This window comes from Rhinopithecus bieti, unplaced genomic scaffold (genome assembly GCF_001698545.2).
Source record: "Rhinopithecus bieti isolate Rb0 unplaced genomic scaffold, ASM169854v2 scaffold_17829, whole genome shotgun sequence".
Classification (NCBI taxonomy): domain Eukaryota; kingdom Metazoa; phylum Chordata; class Mammalia; order Primates; family Cercopithecidae; genus Rhinopithecus; species Rhinopithecus bieti.
The window spans coordinates 222300-239559 of NW_016809238.1; the positions used below are offsets into that span (position 1 = coordinate 222300).

Below are 17260 nucleotides of genomic sequence, written 5' to 3' on the forward strand. Positions count from 1 at the left end.
TAGCCAGGATGGTCTCGATCTCCTGACCTCGTGATCCGCCCGTCTCGGCCTCCCAAAGTGCTGGGATTACAGGCTTGAGCCACCGCGCCCGGCCTATATTCATCTTCTTAAACAGAGTATTCCACATCGTGTAAACTCTGGACACCACAAATCTGAAATCTGTACCGTCTATAAATGATAATGTAAATGATAAAGTTACACAAAATAACCCAAAACTAAATATTTTTAGCAGCTCAATTTTTTTCTTACCAATAGGTTCTCCTTTTTTTTTTTTTTTTTTCCTTTTAAACCTGAAGTTCTGTACTTAAGGAGGATATTTTTGACAAGGCATTCTGATAGTCACAGACAATATTAGTGTAATGATGGCCTGGGACAAGAGCTGGTAGCAATAACAGATGGTCTACGCAAAAGCCCACCCAAAGGGATATGATGATGCCATGTGTGTGATAGCTGTTTTAGAAGTCCAAGAGGGTAGCATGCGGCAGAGATTAAGTGGGGACTCTGAAACCACACTATGTGACCTGAACTCAAATTGATTGATTTACCCAGTGAATTTAATAGATGGGCCTCATTCATTTTGAATAGGAAAAGAAACCTGCTGCATCTTCCCTATTCATGAGCTCATTCTCCAATTTAGGAAGGTCTCCTCATGCTCAAAGCAAAAAACAGCCTCCTAGCTGGGAAGCAAAGGTTTTTTGCAGTACTCAGATGTTAAAGTTTTCTGGGCTTAGACTATTTTTATTCGCCAGCACAGACAGTAGTGTAAGCACAGATTTCTTCAGCAGATTTTATTATAGCAGGTGTGGGATCCTAGGCCATTGTCCTTAAAACAGACACACATTCATTACCTGCATTTGAACAGCTTTGAACTAATGCCATCCTTTATCGGTGATCATTCAGCTGTCTGCTGCTTGTCATAAAGAAAGAGAGATATAAAACGTAGCTCAGGGAAGCCCTTTTTAGATGAGAATGACTGATATGTCATGAAAGGATATTATAATAAATCATATTTTAGCCATTTCAAAAGCAGAAAATATCTGAAAATAAAATAATCTGAAGATCCACAAGAGAATCACTTAAGACGAACCTAAGCTTTGCCACAGAAGTAGGTTTTAGAAAAATCAAACGAGAAGTGGCCTAACTCCCTAAAAGCATATGTTCTGATTGGGGCTCTAGGATACCATTGTTTTAATTTTAGCAACAAATAAAGAACAAAAGCATAAAGAATATAACATTGAAAATAGACACTGAGTTCTATGTGGTGAAAAATAAACCCATCCAATGAACAAGGCCAAGCAGAGTGGTATATGGAGTATGGCAGAAATGGCTCTCCACACCAAAGATTTTTCTTCCCTCTTTGATAATCCTACACTAGAATACTAGATCTGACACCAGAAGTGGCTGCTCAACTAAGGACTATATTTCCTTGCTCTCCCTGACTCTAACTAGGGCTATGTACCAGATATCATCAATGGAACATGAGGAAAGGTGACATATTTCTTTTCCAAGCCCAAGAGGTTAAAGAACAGACAAGCCTTCTTAATCACTTTCCCCATTCTCTTTATTTCCATCTGCCTGCTGGATGCTAACACTGAAACTGTCCAAGCCACCAGTAACCTAGGTGCCAGAATGATAGTACGGAGCCCCCTGTTGATCTGAAAACCGCCTTGCACTGTTAAGTGAATGAGAAATAAAATTGTATTTATGTCTCTCAAATATTATGGCTTGCTTTTTATAGCAACTCGCATTACCCTGACTAATGTACGAAGATAATCAAATTGTGTTCGAAGGTACAACACACCTGTTATGTGAATACGATATTCCTCCTTGAAGATCTTCTGGAAGAAAGGAATCTTGAACTGCATGTGAGGGGTATGCAAACCAGGGAGATTTACATCAACATCTCCCATGAAATGGGGGAATTCCCAGTCCTGTCAGAGAAAATCAAATAAAAACATATTTGTGATTTGTTTCATTCCTAAGCAGCAAAACATCAAAATTGACTTTTATAAGCACTTATTTTAAAATCATTTAAATGCAGCCAGCTGTTGGATATATCAGTTTCATTCTGTGATGGTTATTTTATGTACATTAGGTAGCAGTACACATTCAAAATCAAAATTAAGTTGTAACTTATATCTTCAGATTTTCTTTTTAATGTGGTAATAAGAAACCAATACAGAATTGATTTGCATCTACACATGTTTATCTCTTTCATTCTGGAGAAGTGAACTTAAATGTTTTTAGGAAGGAAGTGATCTGTATTTAATATATATGGGATAAATTTGTTATTTTTTGTTTCATGACTTTTAAAAAATATGAATCTCATAGCATGTTTTCTGTAAGAAGACAAAGTAAAGAAGATCTGATTCACTTAACCAAGTTCTTTGATTCACATCAAGTGACTTTTACTGATCATGTCTGCTGGCAACCATCCAGAATGTAAAAATGACAGGCACCTGTCCTGCTCTCTTGCAATTCAGCATCAGTTTAAGCCAAACAATGGAAGACCTGACATGGTAGCATGAGAGATCAACAGTGAATTTTAATTCCCAAATTGTCATTAGTTATTTCCTTGTTGTCAAGGCAAAACTGGGTGGGCCAACCCTCCTTCTCTGAAGGAAGGGAAACAGATGCAAATGAGAATATTTTTAGGTGTCTCACCTCCTCTTGGTTTTCAGATAGAGGCACCAAATTAAAGTTCATAACTAGCATATGAAGAAAGAATACACAAAATTTGAAGAAACATTTGAGATAGATCCATAGACACTAGTATACACATTTTCACTTGTAACACCTAAATAATCACCAAATAATCAGTCCTATATTTAGTTAATATTCTTTAAAGAATGAATATGAAAAATTCAGAAACAAAATATTAATTTGAGATTTTAATCTATTACATCGATATAAAGAAATTAAGTCTATTTGAGACTTTTATATATGCAGCTGAGAGGGATGTGCTAGTAATATAGTGCCTAAACTTTTTAGAGGTTTCCATGTCTATTCCACTCTCCTCTCTGTTGGGAATTCTGGTTAAGAGCGAATGGGCCTTGAAGAAAAGATAATATGTGAGTGGCAGTAACCAGAAAAGTCTGCAATGTCTACCAGTTTCCTGATCTATGGATCATTTCAAGCTGCTAATAAGAAATAAATATACAAGAAGAAAAACGGAATGATGCAACATTATCCCGTTCTATCAGTGTATGTGTAAATCTCTTGTTGGTCTCACCTCCACTTGTCTTTCAGACATCAGCAGCAAATAGACATGTAATTTGGGAAGTTCATAAAATCCAACACACTAAAACTGAATTAATTTGGCACATTTTGATCTAAAATATTAGGTTAATGTGCATTTGCCTTTTTTCTCCCACTAATGCCACCTTTGTTCTTTCTATGTTGCTTGGAAGACGTTTGCAAAAATAATAATAATTGACATTGAATTTAGTATTTTGCTAAAGTATAACTCATGAAAAATTATGCTTGACCAAGAAAATCACTGATAACCAGAATATCTTTTAATTGCCCTGGATAAATGACACAAAGCATTATCAATACAGTACTTCTCTTTTTATTTCTGGGTTTAAGGAAGAGAAGATTTCTTGGCAGTAATTGGGCAAGTGTATTCAGAACTGGCTTCTTTCTAGAAAGACACTTTTGAATGCTCCCATTTAGCTTTTCCTTCAATGAAACTAAAGTTTTCTATTGGGTATGAAATTGGTTTTAGTTTGAAAGCAATCTCTAGAGATTTCTTGTAGACTATGATCAAAATCTCTCTCTCTCTTTCACACACACACAAACACACACACGCACACACACACAGTTCCTTGATTATTTCCCACCTGTACTTTCACAGAGAAAGATAAGTTATGGAAATAGAGAGTAAAGGAAAGAGGGGAAGAACAAGTCTTAGTTTTATCTGGAAGATTACTTTTTTTTCTTTTTTTAAAGAAAGGGCTCAGAGAAGGTAGTTTGGACCTGAGGGTGTGAAGTGTGAGAGAAGCAGCTGGTGCCATGTAAGAATTTTTTAAAAGAAGATAAAAAAAATAGATAATGACTCATTCATAAAGTCTTTCATATTCATCCTTTCTATTTTACTTTTATAATCACAATTTTGTTTTCCAAACTCTTTTACTTAATCTCCTAAAGCCTTACCTCCATTCTCTCTCTCTACTACTCTGATTTTTACATTTTAATTCCTACTCTACATATCTCTTCAGACTCATCATTCTTGAGTGAGTGTAAACTCTGGCCTAATTTAACTTGGAGCAGAAAAGTAATAATGATCATTGCTAACATTTTGCAGGACACGTGGGGCTCATTTAATAGAAAATGGACATCCTGGCCAGGCGTGTTGGCTCACCCCTGTAATCCCAGCACTTTGGGTGGGACAGGTGGGCAGATTACCTGAGATAGGGAGTTTGAGACCATCCTGGCTAACATGGTGAAACCCCATCTCTACTAAAAATACAAAAGTTAGCCAGGTGTGGTGGTGCGTGCCTATAATCCCAGCTACTTGGGAGGCTGAGGCAGGAGAATTGCTTGAACCCGGGAGGCAGAGGTTGCAGTGAACCAAGATTGCGCCTCTGTACTTCAGCCTGGGTGACAGAGCGAGACTCTGTCTCAAAATAAATAAATAAATAAATAAATAAGGAAATGGACATCCTAGGCTGATGAAACCTCAGGTATTTAAAGGAGGTAGAAAGCAGAGAGAGTAGGGATGGTATTCTGAATCTGTCTAGGTTCCAGTCTCTTCATGTATAAATTGGTGTTTAATATGTCAGCCTCACAAGCTCCTTGGGAGGATGAGATAACATTAGCACACTGCTGGAGATAGAGGTGAAAGACAGGTGAATGTCCAACAAAAATGGTTTATTTCCTGGCATAATTTCAAGGTCAAGTTTATCCTGACAGTGAAGCAAAGGAAGTGGATAGGTATGTTTCCAGAAGGGCCACACATTGGCTGTTTCAAGGTCCAGGAGAAAAAGGAAGAAAGCTGTGTTCTCCTTTCTGACCTTATCCATTGCAGAACACTGGCCCCTTGGGGCCTTTGACCAGGACTTGGGCCACAGCACAGTCCTCCCAGAGGGTGCCTGGAACAGGGCTGTTGAGAAGGGCACCTCCCTCAGAGACATGTAAGCATTGGCTCCATGAAGACAGAAGAATAGGAGCTTATTGGTTTCTTGTGCAATGTGGGTCACACTGTGCGTGAAAGACTTTAACAGTGTGAGGGAGACATTGCTGCTATGCAGGTGGGAGGCATAGCCAGCAACATGTGTAACTGATGGCAGAGGAAATCTGTGGACATTTGGGTTATAAATTATGGAGCACCTGCAACATTCTATTATCATCCTAGGCTGTATATTCATGTATATATTTACATACAAAACCATCCTGCTTGCTATTATTAACCCATTTTTTATTGAAGTGTAATTGACAAATAAAAATTACAAATATTTAAGGTCACAATGTGATGTCTTGATATATGCATACATTATAAAATGATAACCACAATCAAGCTAATTAACACATCCACCTGCAGATGTGAACATCTGCCTCAGGGAAGCTGTCACTTGTTCAAAGTGACATAGGTGCCATGCAGCAGAGCTGAGGTTTTTTCTGGCTCCAAAGAATACATACTTTCTGCTAGGCCATGCTGCCTTTAACTATGGAAAGTGACATCACTTCCTGCTTTTAATTCAGAACTGGAATTATTTTTATCTGCTGTATGTGTTCTAACTGAGAATCACTGAAGGCAGTCATCACCAAAAGCCAGTTCCATGACAGGCTTTAAACTATTTTCCTTCTTTTTTTTTTTTTTGTCACAGGGATGTCATTTGATTCATACTACCTTGATGTAAACAAGAAAACCTACTTAACACTTTCTTCAAGAAACAACTGCCCCAGGGATAGTTGGCTTCTAACCAGACTCTGATGAGTGGAGAGATTTGACTAATGGGTGATTCACAGCAAACACTGAGATTCTCTTGGCATCATAACTATGGATGTATAGCCAGTTTTATATACCGATTGTATAGAAGTGTTATGAGAGTCATGGCTTTCTTTCCTTCTACATAAATGTAAAATACATATTTTGAATACAAGATAAAAATGTTGAATTAAGGAAATGATGAGGCAAGAGGTGTTCAGCTACAAAACCCATGGTAGACAGGCTAATCCTGGGATTGTATACTATGAAATATTCATTTATTTTGTTCTTTAAGAAGTGTTATCGGTGTTTAGTAATTCACAGCTTTCTTATTCTCTGCTATTAAATCTTACAATAACTGCAGAGGTCTATCAGATCGGTGGTTCAGTGATGTGAGAATTACTTAGGCACATGGTATTACACTACTCCAGTTCTCATCAGTTCAAGGTAATGTACACAGTGTGAACAGACTTCCAACTTTGCATCTTGCTTCATATATGATGAACAGTTAATTTTTATTCATATGGGGGTATTTCCCATATAAAAGTAAAAGGACAGTGTCATGATATATATACAATCTTATTTTTTACATATATGGATGGTTTACTTTTGCCTATAGCAATGAAAATCAGTTACTGATCCCTATTATTCATGAGCCACATTAGACACAGAATTTCAGTTCGATGTTAAATATATAGGCAAGATCATCTCAGGATATCTTGGATTCATAATTTCCCAATGTTTTCTCATTGAGACCCATGCCTCAGGGTCAAGGAAAATAATTTGGTACTATTCAGGGGAACTCAAGCTTGAAACCAACACTGTTTTGAATTCCCTGACTGGCATTCAATTTCCCAAATCAAATGAAGAGACCTCATTTCTATTTAGAGAAGCGTTAGAGGATAAAAATGTAATGATTACTCCACCCTGCAAAACTAAAGCCATAGTATCAGAATAAAAGTTGTATTTTCTAGGCTAAAAATTAGCCACCTGGTTTATGAGAAAATTGATAGATTAGATTAGATTTTAGTGAAAAGCTGATAACCATTTAGAACAGAGTTGACAATAGATTCTTAAACGTTACTATAAAATTCCAACAGTTTTCAATGTAATAATTTGTATATCTTCTCTTTATAGGCATTAGATTATTAAGCTTGAATGATATCAAACATCAACTTTACAGATATATTTATTTATTTCCACGTTAATCTCTATCCCACCATATTTCATAACTGAATTTAGATCTATGAATATCATAACATCATTCTACCGAAAATTTCCCCAGCTTGTGAAGTGTCCTTAGCTTTGCTATGCTTAGCAGTGTCCTAGCAACCGAATTTCAGATGACAGTGAGCAGCGGTGGCCTGGAGAATTGTACTCAGGCTTTGGGTGATATTTTTGTTTCTTATTAAGAAACTCGAGTGCCTGATTTCTTTCAGCAACACTGTACTTCTTCTAATTGGCAAAGTTGCCCTAGTATCACTTGGCCAAATAAATCCATAGAAACCTTGACATACAGTAGATTTTGCTTATTTATTTGTTTATTAATGTAAGCTCCAGGGAGCTTAGAGGAATTTCTTTCTGTTTTGTTCACTGCTGTATTTTCTATGGCTGAAATAATGCTCAGTATATAGTGAGAACTCAAATATTTGTTGAATTGACGAATGGAACTCTCTGAAGGTTGAAGACACACAACAATCCTCACCTGTAATCCCAGCACTCTGGGAGGCCAAGGCAGTCAAATCACTTGAGTTCAGGAGTTCGAGACCACCCTGGCCAATATGATGGAACTCCATCTCTACTAAAAATATAAAAATTATCCAGGCATGGTGGCTCATGCCTGTAGTCCCAGCTACTTGGGAGGCTGAGGTAGGAGAATCGCTTGAACCCGGGAAGGCAGAGGTTGCAGTCAGCTGAGATTGCACTACTGCACTCCAGCCTGGGTGACACAGCAAGATTCTGTCTCAAAAAAAAAAAAAAAAAAAAAAATCCCTTTGTGGTTTCACATAAATGGAAACACAAGATGGATATAAGTAAACAGAAACAACACAATAAATACTTGTTTTTGTAAATAAACATTATACATCAATCTTATATTAATTATTAAAAATTGGTTGTCTTATTTTTTCCCTATAAACTAGTTGTACTGGAATTATACAGAGTGAAACAAAGATTGAGCCATTTGTCATTGATCACAGAGGAAAGGAGTGGATAATTAGAGAGAGAGTGGAAGTCATTGTAAATATCATGAGAAGAGGCAGTAAATGTTTGGAGAGTTGGTTAAAAATGTTTGTTGGGGTGATGCAAGTCACCCTTTTCATCATCATGTAAATGCAAAGAAGTTCATGAGACATGTCTAACCAAGGGAGAGAACAAGGAAAGAGAATACAAACCAACATGTGATTTTAAAGGTCCGGTGATCATTTCGAACAGTGAATGACAGCAGGAGGAGCAATAAGGCAAGGCTGAATGTAAGAGATGCCCTGCGGTAAATGTGAAGGATGAACAATAGAGACATTGCAGGAGGTTACTTCCTAGATGTCCTTGACAACTCCCCTTTTCTCATATGTTGTATTCTCATTTTCTCTTAATATTTACTGTTGTTTTTCCCTTCAAGGGCAAATTAATTCTGTAACCCTTTGGAGTTTTCTCTCAGGAGGAACTTATGCTATTTAAAGAAATTAAAATCTGTGGAGGAAAATCTAGACTTTCTGGTTCAAGGAGGCTTTTTTCAACAAGTAGTAAAGATGGCAGACCTCATTCATCACTAAAACAGATCTAAGTCAAACTGTAACCCCTTACTTGAAATGTTGTTTAAAACTTTACTTTTTTATGTGCTTTTGTATATTCTAAAACACCAATGAACTCTCAAAATTGTTGTTGCTCAAACAATTTAATTATCCTAAGGATCTATTTTATAGGGTGGTTTAATGTGTTTTATTCATCAATAATTTTCTTACTTGCAAAGGCCAATATGAATTTTCTGGAAAATTCTGAAGTCAACATATATAAATTAAATATAAGTAACAGTTTAGTGCCTATAGAAAAAGGAAATAAGTCAAGCCCAGAAGAGGCCTGAAAAGTAAGTATAGTCTGTTACTTTTCAGAGGCCTTGCCTTGAGGCTCTGGCAAGATAGCAGCGGGTTTTTAAAGCAAACTTCCTTACATCTAGACACCTTGAAAACATCATTCCTTTAAGTGCCAAGGTAGAAACCTGTCTGATGAAATGCACTGGGCCTCATTTAAAGACGTCCTGCCCTGGCAGACTGATGTGATGAAGGACAAAATATAAGTCAGTCTTATAAGTGTTTATAACTAATAGAAATGTATCACGTGGCATCTAGGAATAATGGAAAATCAATACCCCCTCACTAGGCAAATATGGTTAATTAGTACACAGGAAAGAATGCTTAATATCTTAAAGACACCAATAAAAGGGGAGAGGGGGTGCAAATAATTGGCTATGAAGAGTTGCTGATAACTAAAATTAGTGCAAAGTCTAAAGAAATGCATTCAATGATAAGTCATCTTGGATCACCTTCATCAGTTATCAAACAACTTGATCTAGTTAGCACTTCCTAAGAAGAAGGAAAGTTAACTATATAAATTGGCATATTTCTTACTCAAATGAGTGCTCCTCCAATAAGGAATGAGTGAAATCTAGTGGAACAAAGTTATTAGACAACATATTTGTGTTCTTGTTCAGGCTCTGGCTACAGTTCAATAGCACATAGCTCCTACTTACTTGGTGCTTTATTATATTTGCATATTTGGTACAAAATGTCACTGCTCCAGAATCTGTTCTGGCTCCACACATGCTGCCAGGAATGGTCACATTCAATTGTCTGAATGAATAATTTCTTCTATGGGCTATATAGGAAAATTAATTGCATATTGTCAAGAGTAGGTATTATTGTCCTTGGTAACATTTTAATTTAATATCTAGGTCATTTTTCTCCATGAAAAAATAATGATGATGGAGATCAGTAGGAAATGTGATTCAATATAGAAATATTCACTTTACAAATAATGGAGAGCATACAAAGTTGATCTAAATATTAGATGGTGGGTAGAGGTGAATGACCTCCAGAGTTCTTCACAATGGTTTTAGTTCTATGATTATACGTTTTTCTGGAATGTCTTATGGAGCATATATTCTATTTGGGGAGACAGACCAATCAGAAAATAGCAAGATAATGTGATGTCAAATAGTGATAAGTGCTCTGAAGCAAATAAAGCAGAGAAAGGGGATGGAGAATAGTGAGTTGGGTGTGGCTTCTATTTTAATTATTAAAAAGAAAACTTCTCTGAGGATGACCTTTGTGTGGAGTACTGACTGATATGAAAGAAGAAGCCCTGAGAAGCTCTGGAGGAGGATTATATCAGCTAGAGGAAAGAGCAAGTGCAAAGGCCCTGAAGAGAAAATGAGACGATTGTATTGAAGAAACAGCAAGGTAACAATGGTCATGGGAGCGTGAGTGATGTGGACAGTTATAAACCAACTGCAGAAGGGGTAAAAATCTGTTAGGAGACTGTTGCAGCAGTTTAGGTGTGAAATGATGGCAATTTAAATAAGGGTGGCCAGGTGATCAGATCAAGGTGTATTTTGAAGGGATCACCAACTGAATTTCTGAAAGGCTGGAGCAACTGGGAAATGGTAATAGCATTTGCTGAGAAGGGAGACATTGGAGAACCAATACACTTGCAGAAAATAGAGAAGTGCGTAAGAAATCCAGAGAGCTCAGAATATGCTAATGTGGAAGGGCTTATTAGACATCCAAGTGGAGGTATATTATGTAGGTAGTTGAGAATCTTTGGGGAGAGCACAAGGCTGGAGATATAGAGGTGGACTCACCAGTCTATTGATCTAAGGCCAGAGAATTGGATAAAATCATTTAGAAATGGAGCATAGAAAGCCAAGAGAAGAGGCCAGGGACTGACTGAGGCACTCCCTCATTTATAAGCTGGAAGAGAATCCCGTAAAGAAAACTGAAAAGAAATGACATATATTAGAAGAACAAGAGCAAGTGGTGTCCTAGAAGCCAGGTAAAAAAAAGTTTCAAAAGGGAAGGCATGATTGACTTGTGTCAAATGCCCCTGAAGGGTTAAGTAGTAAAAAGACTGAATATTAACCATCAGATTTGGCAAAATGGGGGTTGTTGATATTGATAAGACCTTTGAGCTCCTGAGGAAGCTGACATTGGGCACAAAGGCCTGATTGGAGTTGGTTCAAGAGAAAACGGGAGGTGAGAAGTAGAGGAAATAAATACGGAACTCTAATGAGGAGCTTTGCTGTTAGTCGGAGTAGGGCAAAGAGGCAGTACCTGGAGAGAGACTATGATTAGATTAGTTTCAAATAATTTTGTTAGCATAAAATAACTTGAATTTTAGTAGAACAGAGGACTCTGACATGTGAGATTCCCTTTTAATATTTTCAGTAGTTTTTGCAATGGCAAATGTTAAAAGCCAGTGTGCACCAATATGGATACACTGGTTGTTTACAGCTGGTGTCCATTCTGATTGCGCAGTATCTATTCTCTTTGGTCAGTACTGCTGCTGTACCAGTAGTTAAATATTCTGACCATAACTCTTTGTGAAGTCAAGATGGTTGTTCTTCTAAAAAACAAAACAAAACTGGGTTAAGTTCACTGTGTCTTGAATGTAGCAGGCTTTTAGAAACAACAGGCTGGATCCTCACTGCTCTGTACCCAGTGTGGTTTCTTTCTGTTTTCATCTTTTTTAGTAAAGACTTCAGGTTCTGAAACAACCTCTGTCTCTGACCCCTATGGACCACACTGTGATAATATGTAACAGAAAGTAAGACCTTTAGAGCAATGGGTTTGAATTGGCAGGCTTTCCATGCTTTTCTTCAATGAGTGTTAGGTCAAGAGTGTTCATCCTCTGAGCTCTAGAGAAAAATTATCCACCCTCATGTAAGAGAGGAAAGACTAGGAAAACGAGATACACTGGAGCAGGTTACAGGGAAGGAAAGAATAAAATACATTTTGTTGTTGGAGAATTATTCCCTCAGTGAATTGAAAAATTTTCTGAAACTATTGTTAGTCCAGAGGTCAACGGCCAAGAAAAGTCTAAAATACACTACTTTCCTGGTTGGACACCTATGGGAGAGAGATTCTATCACTCTCAGGGTCTTTTTGGAAAACAAGTACACATGCTAGAGTAAAGAACCTTACATGCTTGTTGGCAGTTGCCTATCTTTATACCAACACAATCCATTCAAAGCCTGAGGTGGCTATAGCAAATCCGTTTCATAGATTCCACATAGCATGAATAGAGTGAATGTGACGTCCACATTTCTCACAGAAGTTCCCAATGATATACTCAAGTTCCCCATAGGAGGGATCACACTATTATTGAACTAATTCAACAGTTAGTCAATGCTCACTAGATGCAAAGCATCTATTCTCAAAGAATATAAAATAACATTGATAAATAAAGGATCAAACTAAACTCTTCCTTTTATAGTTACAGACAATGACAGTCAAGGAGGTTACAGGAATCCTCCCATATCGTCCAACAGATTACTGAAAGAGACCAGATGAAATTCAATCAGTAACCCTCAAACTATATTCCAATACGTTTCCCTTCATATTACTGAGGACCCTTCAAGAAAATCCTATATAGGAGATTGACTGTATTTTCATATTCTATTCAGACTAAGCAAACAAACATTTGTCATTAATTTGCTCTGTGCCAGGCATTTGATATATTTAATCTATGGTAAACCACATGCAAATATATATGGTAGGTAGGATTTTTCTTAACTTACATGGGAGTAAACTGAGGCTCAGAGAGCAGTTAAATAGCTTGTCCAATGCTGCACAATTGATACCAAAAGGATTTGTACCCAGGACAGTCTGATTGAAAAGACTTCTTTTGTTTACCACAGTAAGATTTTTCATGACATTTTCCCCCATCAGGCCTAATGTTGTAATTATCTACCCACTTTAAGTCCAACTATCATGCCGATATGTCTTCCTGTTTGATGCTAAATTATATCTGTAAAGAAAGGTTGACTTTCAGTGGTATGTTGCAGCTCATCTTGAAATAATATTTTCTCAGAATTTTTTGCTACCTGAAGCACCTGGGGAGGGAATCCTGTCTAACACACATTACAAAGTGATGGAATGGAAGTGGTCCTATGTTTATCCTGCAAGTCATTGACAAAGCCTACAAAATATGCAGGCTGAGATAGGCATTTAACTCTAGATGGTTTATGGCCATCTTAGAATTTTTACTGCCAATGCATAGATTTGACTCTAAACTTATCATATTTCTAGTAATGAATACTATCTCCCTAACTTCTTTGCACTTTGCTTTTCTCACCTGAGGGTATTTTTCATCATGTTTAGGCACTCTGATGTCAGATTCCTATATCATTGCATGGAAAAACAGAATGGCTTTTGAGATGATTTAGAGCCCACTAGTGATGGCTATCGAACTTCACAGCTTGCTAAAAAGACAGTTTTTATGTTTCTTTGGAACTTATGTGATGGTAAGATTTGTACTCCCAACATACTGCGGCTGTGCATATCATTAAATGGTAAAACTTTTATATTATGTGTATGACTTAAGGCGTACAAAAACACAAGAAACTCTACATGGGTAACAATAATTTTGGCATGGAAACCTAATGAACTATTTTCTCTTAAGTCTTCCTCTGTGTATCAATGGAGTGTTTAAGTTACTGTGTTACAAGAAGCCCTTCACTTAAAGGATTAATTCTTTTTGCTCATAATTATGATCAGAAGATGACACATTGCCTGTAAATATAAAAATCATTAATCATTTTATTAAATATCCTTCTTTATATTTGATTTTAAATAGAATTGTCAATGTAACCAACATTAAAAACTATATCTGTAACGTTATTATGAGGTTGAGGCTTCATATAATATCTCTGTGCAATATATCATATTTCTAATGAAATGTGTCATATTTAAAAGTATTACAAATGGTATCCTTAGGCATATGTGGAAACAAAGTAACAGGAGAGTTCTGAAGGTGGTAAAAATTATCAGAAATGATTTTATGTTACCTCAGTATAATATCTCATAAAATTTTACTCATAAAATTGGTAAACCTATGGTTCTGAAAATGGACTTTTAATGCACAGAGAGACTATATGGAAGCAATCATAAAAACTAAAAATAAAACATAAAATTTTGCCTTCAAGCAGTGAATTGTACTTGGTGAGCCATAGGTAAATGTGAAATTTTACATTTGCCAGTTGCCAAAGGCTTTGCTTTATGGGTATCTGCAATGTTATATGCATAAATCAATTAATATGTTTTTTTCCCCATATAAACCCAGGTACACTTGATTTATTGCCTCTTGCTGGAGGAGAAGTTGGCAAATCAGCATCATTATGAAATTGTTTAGGTGACAGACTATTCAGAGATCAGTTTTCTGTAAAAGGTTCCAAATTATTTTACAAATGTATGATTTGCTGACTGCTCTCTGCCCCTAATTCCCAACTCAGAGATTCCTGGACTTTTAATACTATATTTATCTTCAAATGAAAAATTCACTCTAACAACTACACATTCAGAACAAATACCTCAACTAATCATGTATTATCTGTCTTTCAATTAGCCTTCGTCTGAAATGGAGAGCTCTTCAAATCTCTTCTTTTAGAACAAAATGTAGGAAGAACATTTGGGTGTTTTAATGTAAATACTTGCAAGGTATGCTAATTAACTCAGAATCAGTGAAAGATTTTTTCAATTTTACTTTCTAAGCCTCAATTATATACAATGAGAAAGAATAATAATCATAATTAATGATTTTTCTTTTCCAAGTCAGTAGTTTATGATTAATCATGCCCTTACTGACAATTATATATTATGATCATAGGTTGCTCATGCAACAATCTAAAATAGATGTCCTTTAAAGTTACTTAAATGAAAGGAAATACATCTTCCTTTACTAATATGATTAAATGTTTTGCTTGCCACCTTTCTAGTTGGGCAGTGTAATTGATGCACTATTCTAACCATGACTACTATTCAATGATCTCCCACATGAAGTAGGCTCTGTACTAGGTGCAGCCTTTTACGTATATTTCTTTGTTCTATTTTAAAAATGATACTACAGGGCAGGTTTTATTTTTCTCATTTTGCAATTGGAGACACTGTGGCTCACAGAACGCACCTGCCTTACCAACTGTAATATGGCTATAAATAGAAGAGTAAAAGCCAAACCTAGGTCTGTCCAGTCCCATGAGTGTTTCTGCAAGATGGCAAGTAATTCAGCTTGTCCTGGCTCTAAATGACCTTAGATTACTGTCTTGGTCTAACCATTGTTTCGCTTGTGTCTTTCATTAAACCACAGCTGGGTGTGGTGGCACATACCTGTAGTCCCAGCTACTCGGGAGACTGAGGATGGAGAATCCTTCACCTGGGAAGTGGAGGTTGCAATGAGCTGAGATTGCACCACTGCACTCCAGCTTGGGTGACAGAGGGAGACGCCATCTCAAATAATAATAATAATAGTAATAATAATAATAGTAACAATAATTTTTAAAAAAGAAAAAAGAAAAAAAGAAAAATAAGCTGTCAAATTGTGTACAGATGTTTGCCCACAGTTTTGTAGAGATAAAGTCTTCAGATTGCTCTTCTGGTTTAGTCCTTGTCTCTTCTCTTTACTCTATCTTTGATTTCCAGTCATTATTTTTCATTGAAAATAGATCTTGCCTTCACTATCACAATTCTAAGCTAACACTTGTTTTGCCATCCTAGTTAACAACTAATCTCTTTTCTTTGCTTTTTAAAAACATTATGTCTTTTATTTGTGCCATCACCTTTTATTTGCTAAATACTTGCACATTCAAGAACTGTTTGTGTCAGTCCCCCTACTAAGCCTTGGCGATATAGCAGTGAATCAGGTAGAAATGGCTCTAGGCTCTGTCCTCATGGGGTTTACAATTTGAATATGGCATAACTACATACACAGAATAATTTCAGAAAATATTAGTGCTAGGGAGAAAATAAACCAGGATAAGGATTGGGAGAAGCTATGTTAGGGTTAAGAAAAGACCTCTATTAGGTAAGAGCCTCTCCAGGGAAAGGGTACCAGGTGCTGTGATGTGTGCTATGGCTGCAACCAGGACCAAAACAGAGGGACAGAGGTTTACCATCAGGTCTGGTGGGAGTGACAGGTAAAAGAACTAGTAAAGAGCCAAATAAGTGGTGATATGTTTTGCAAAGGAAATAAACTAGGGATTGAGAAAAGAAATAACAGAGGGGGCACTCTGCAAGGCATCTTGAAAGAGGAGACACCTGAGCTGGGAGATGAGGATGAGAATGATCTAGCCTTTGAAAAAGTAGAGACTATTGAGCAAAGCAAGTGTTTAATTACCTACTTCATGCCAGTACTCTGCTAGATCTTAGAAATACAATGGTCAATGAAAACTCATGCACACCCTGACTTCTTGGAACATAGTCTAAAAAGGGAGTTGAACACTAATCAAACAATGATGGAAATAGACCTTAGTACTTCTTGGTTAACCTGTATGGCCATGCCTATCTATCACTCACCTATCACAATGGCACAATTTTTTTTTTTTTTGTATAGGTAACTCTTCTTGACTATTTTCCTCAGTGCCAGCACCAAAGAATCCTCTAATACAGCTTCACAACCGACTACTGTGTGATGTTCATTAACTTCACATTTATGTATTAATTATACACTCCTTGAAGGTACACTTTTTTATGTCTCTCTCAGTCCTTAGCACAATAGCAGATGCGTGGTAGGACGTAAAAACCATTTGGCTGTTCGATTATTCACCAATATTTAGTAAGTTCTTACTATGTGCCAGAAACTGTGCAAGGCCCTGGGATACCAAAGACATAAATCAAAATTCTTGCCTCCAAGAAAGCTCATCCTCTAGTAGAAGAGGCAAACAAGTTAAACAATACTCACAGGATAATATGGAAGCATTGTATTAACAATAGAGTCTTGAAAGAAGTTCCCTGTGGACCCACTGGGGAATAAATTCCTCATTCAAGCACTGAGGGAATGAGTAAATTAACCAATCATTCCCTAGTTTCCATTTTCTTGGTGACCACAGGTTGTTGACAGTATGTAGCTCATCCCTGTATTACAGGAGTAGGATGTAACTGTACAAATTGCTCATCTTTTTATAGTATGGAGTTTTTAGTTTTAAACAGAGACCAAATGAACTTTTCTCACTGGGTAGCTTTAATTTATCCAACTTTAGATTAATTGTCTTTAAGAGTCTGTGAAAAGGTGACTTTTTTTTAAATAAATAAATGAATTAATTTTTTATATACTTTAAGTTCTAGGGTA

At 36.7% G+C, this 17260-nt stretch overlaps 1 protein-coding gene across 13 annotated transcripts in view; it reads right to left on the bottom strand.

Annotated features, from left to right (window-relative positions):
- Positions 1-17260, bottom strand: part of TMEM117 (transmembrane protein 117) — a 556913-nt gene that overhangs the window by 11728 nt on the left and 527925 nt on the right. For all 13 annotated transcript variants that reach the window (XM_017888972.1, XM_017888960.1, XM_017888964.1 and 10 more), the window contains one exon: positions 1802-1931. In XM_017888972.1, the coding sequence (XP_017744461.1) occupies positions 1802-1931 (130 nt within the window). The remainder of the gene's footprint in view (positions 1-1801; positions 1932-17260) is intronic.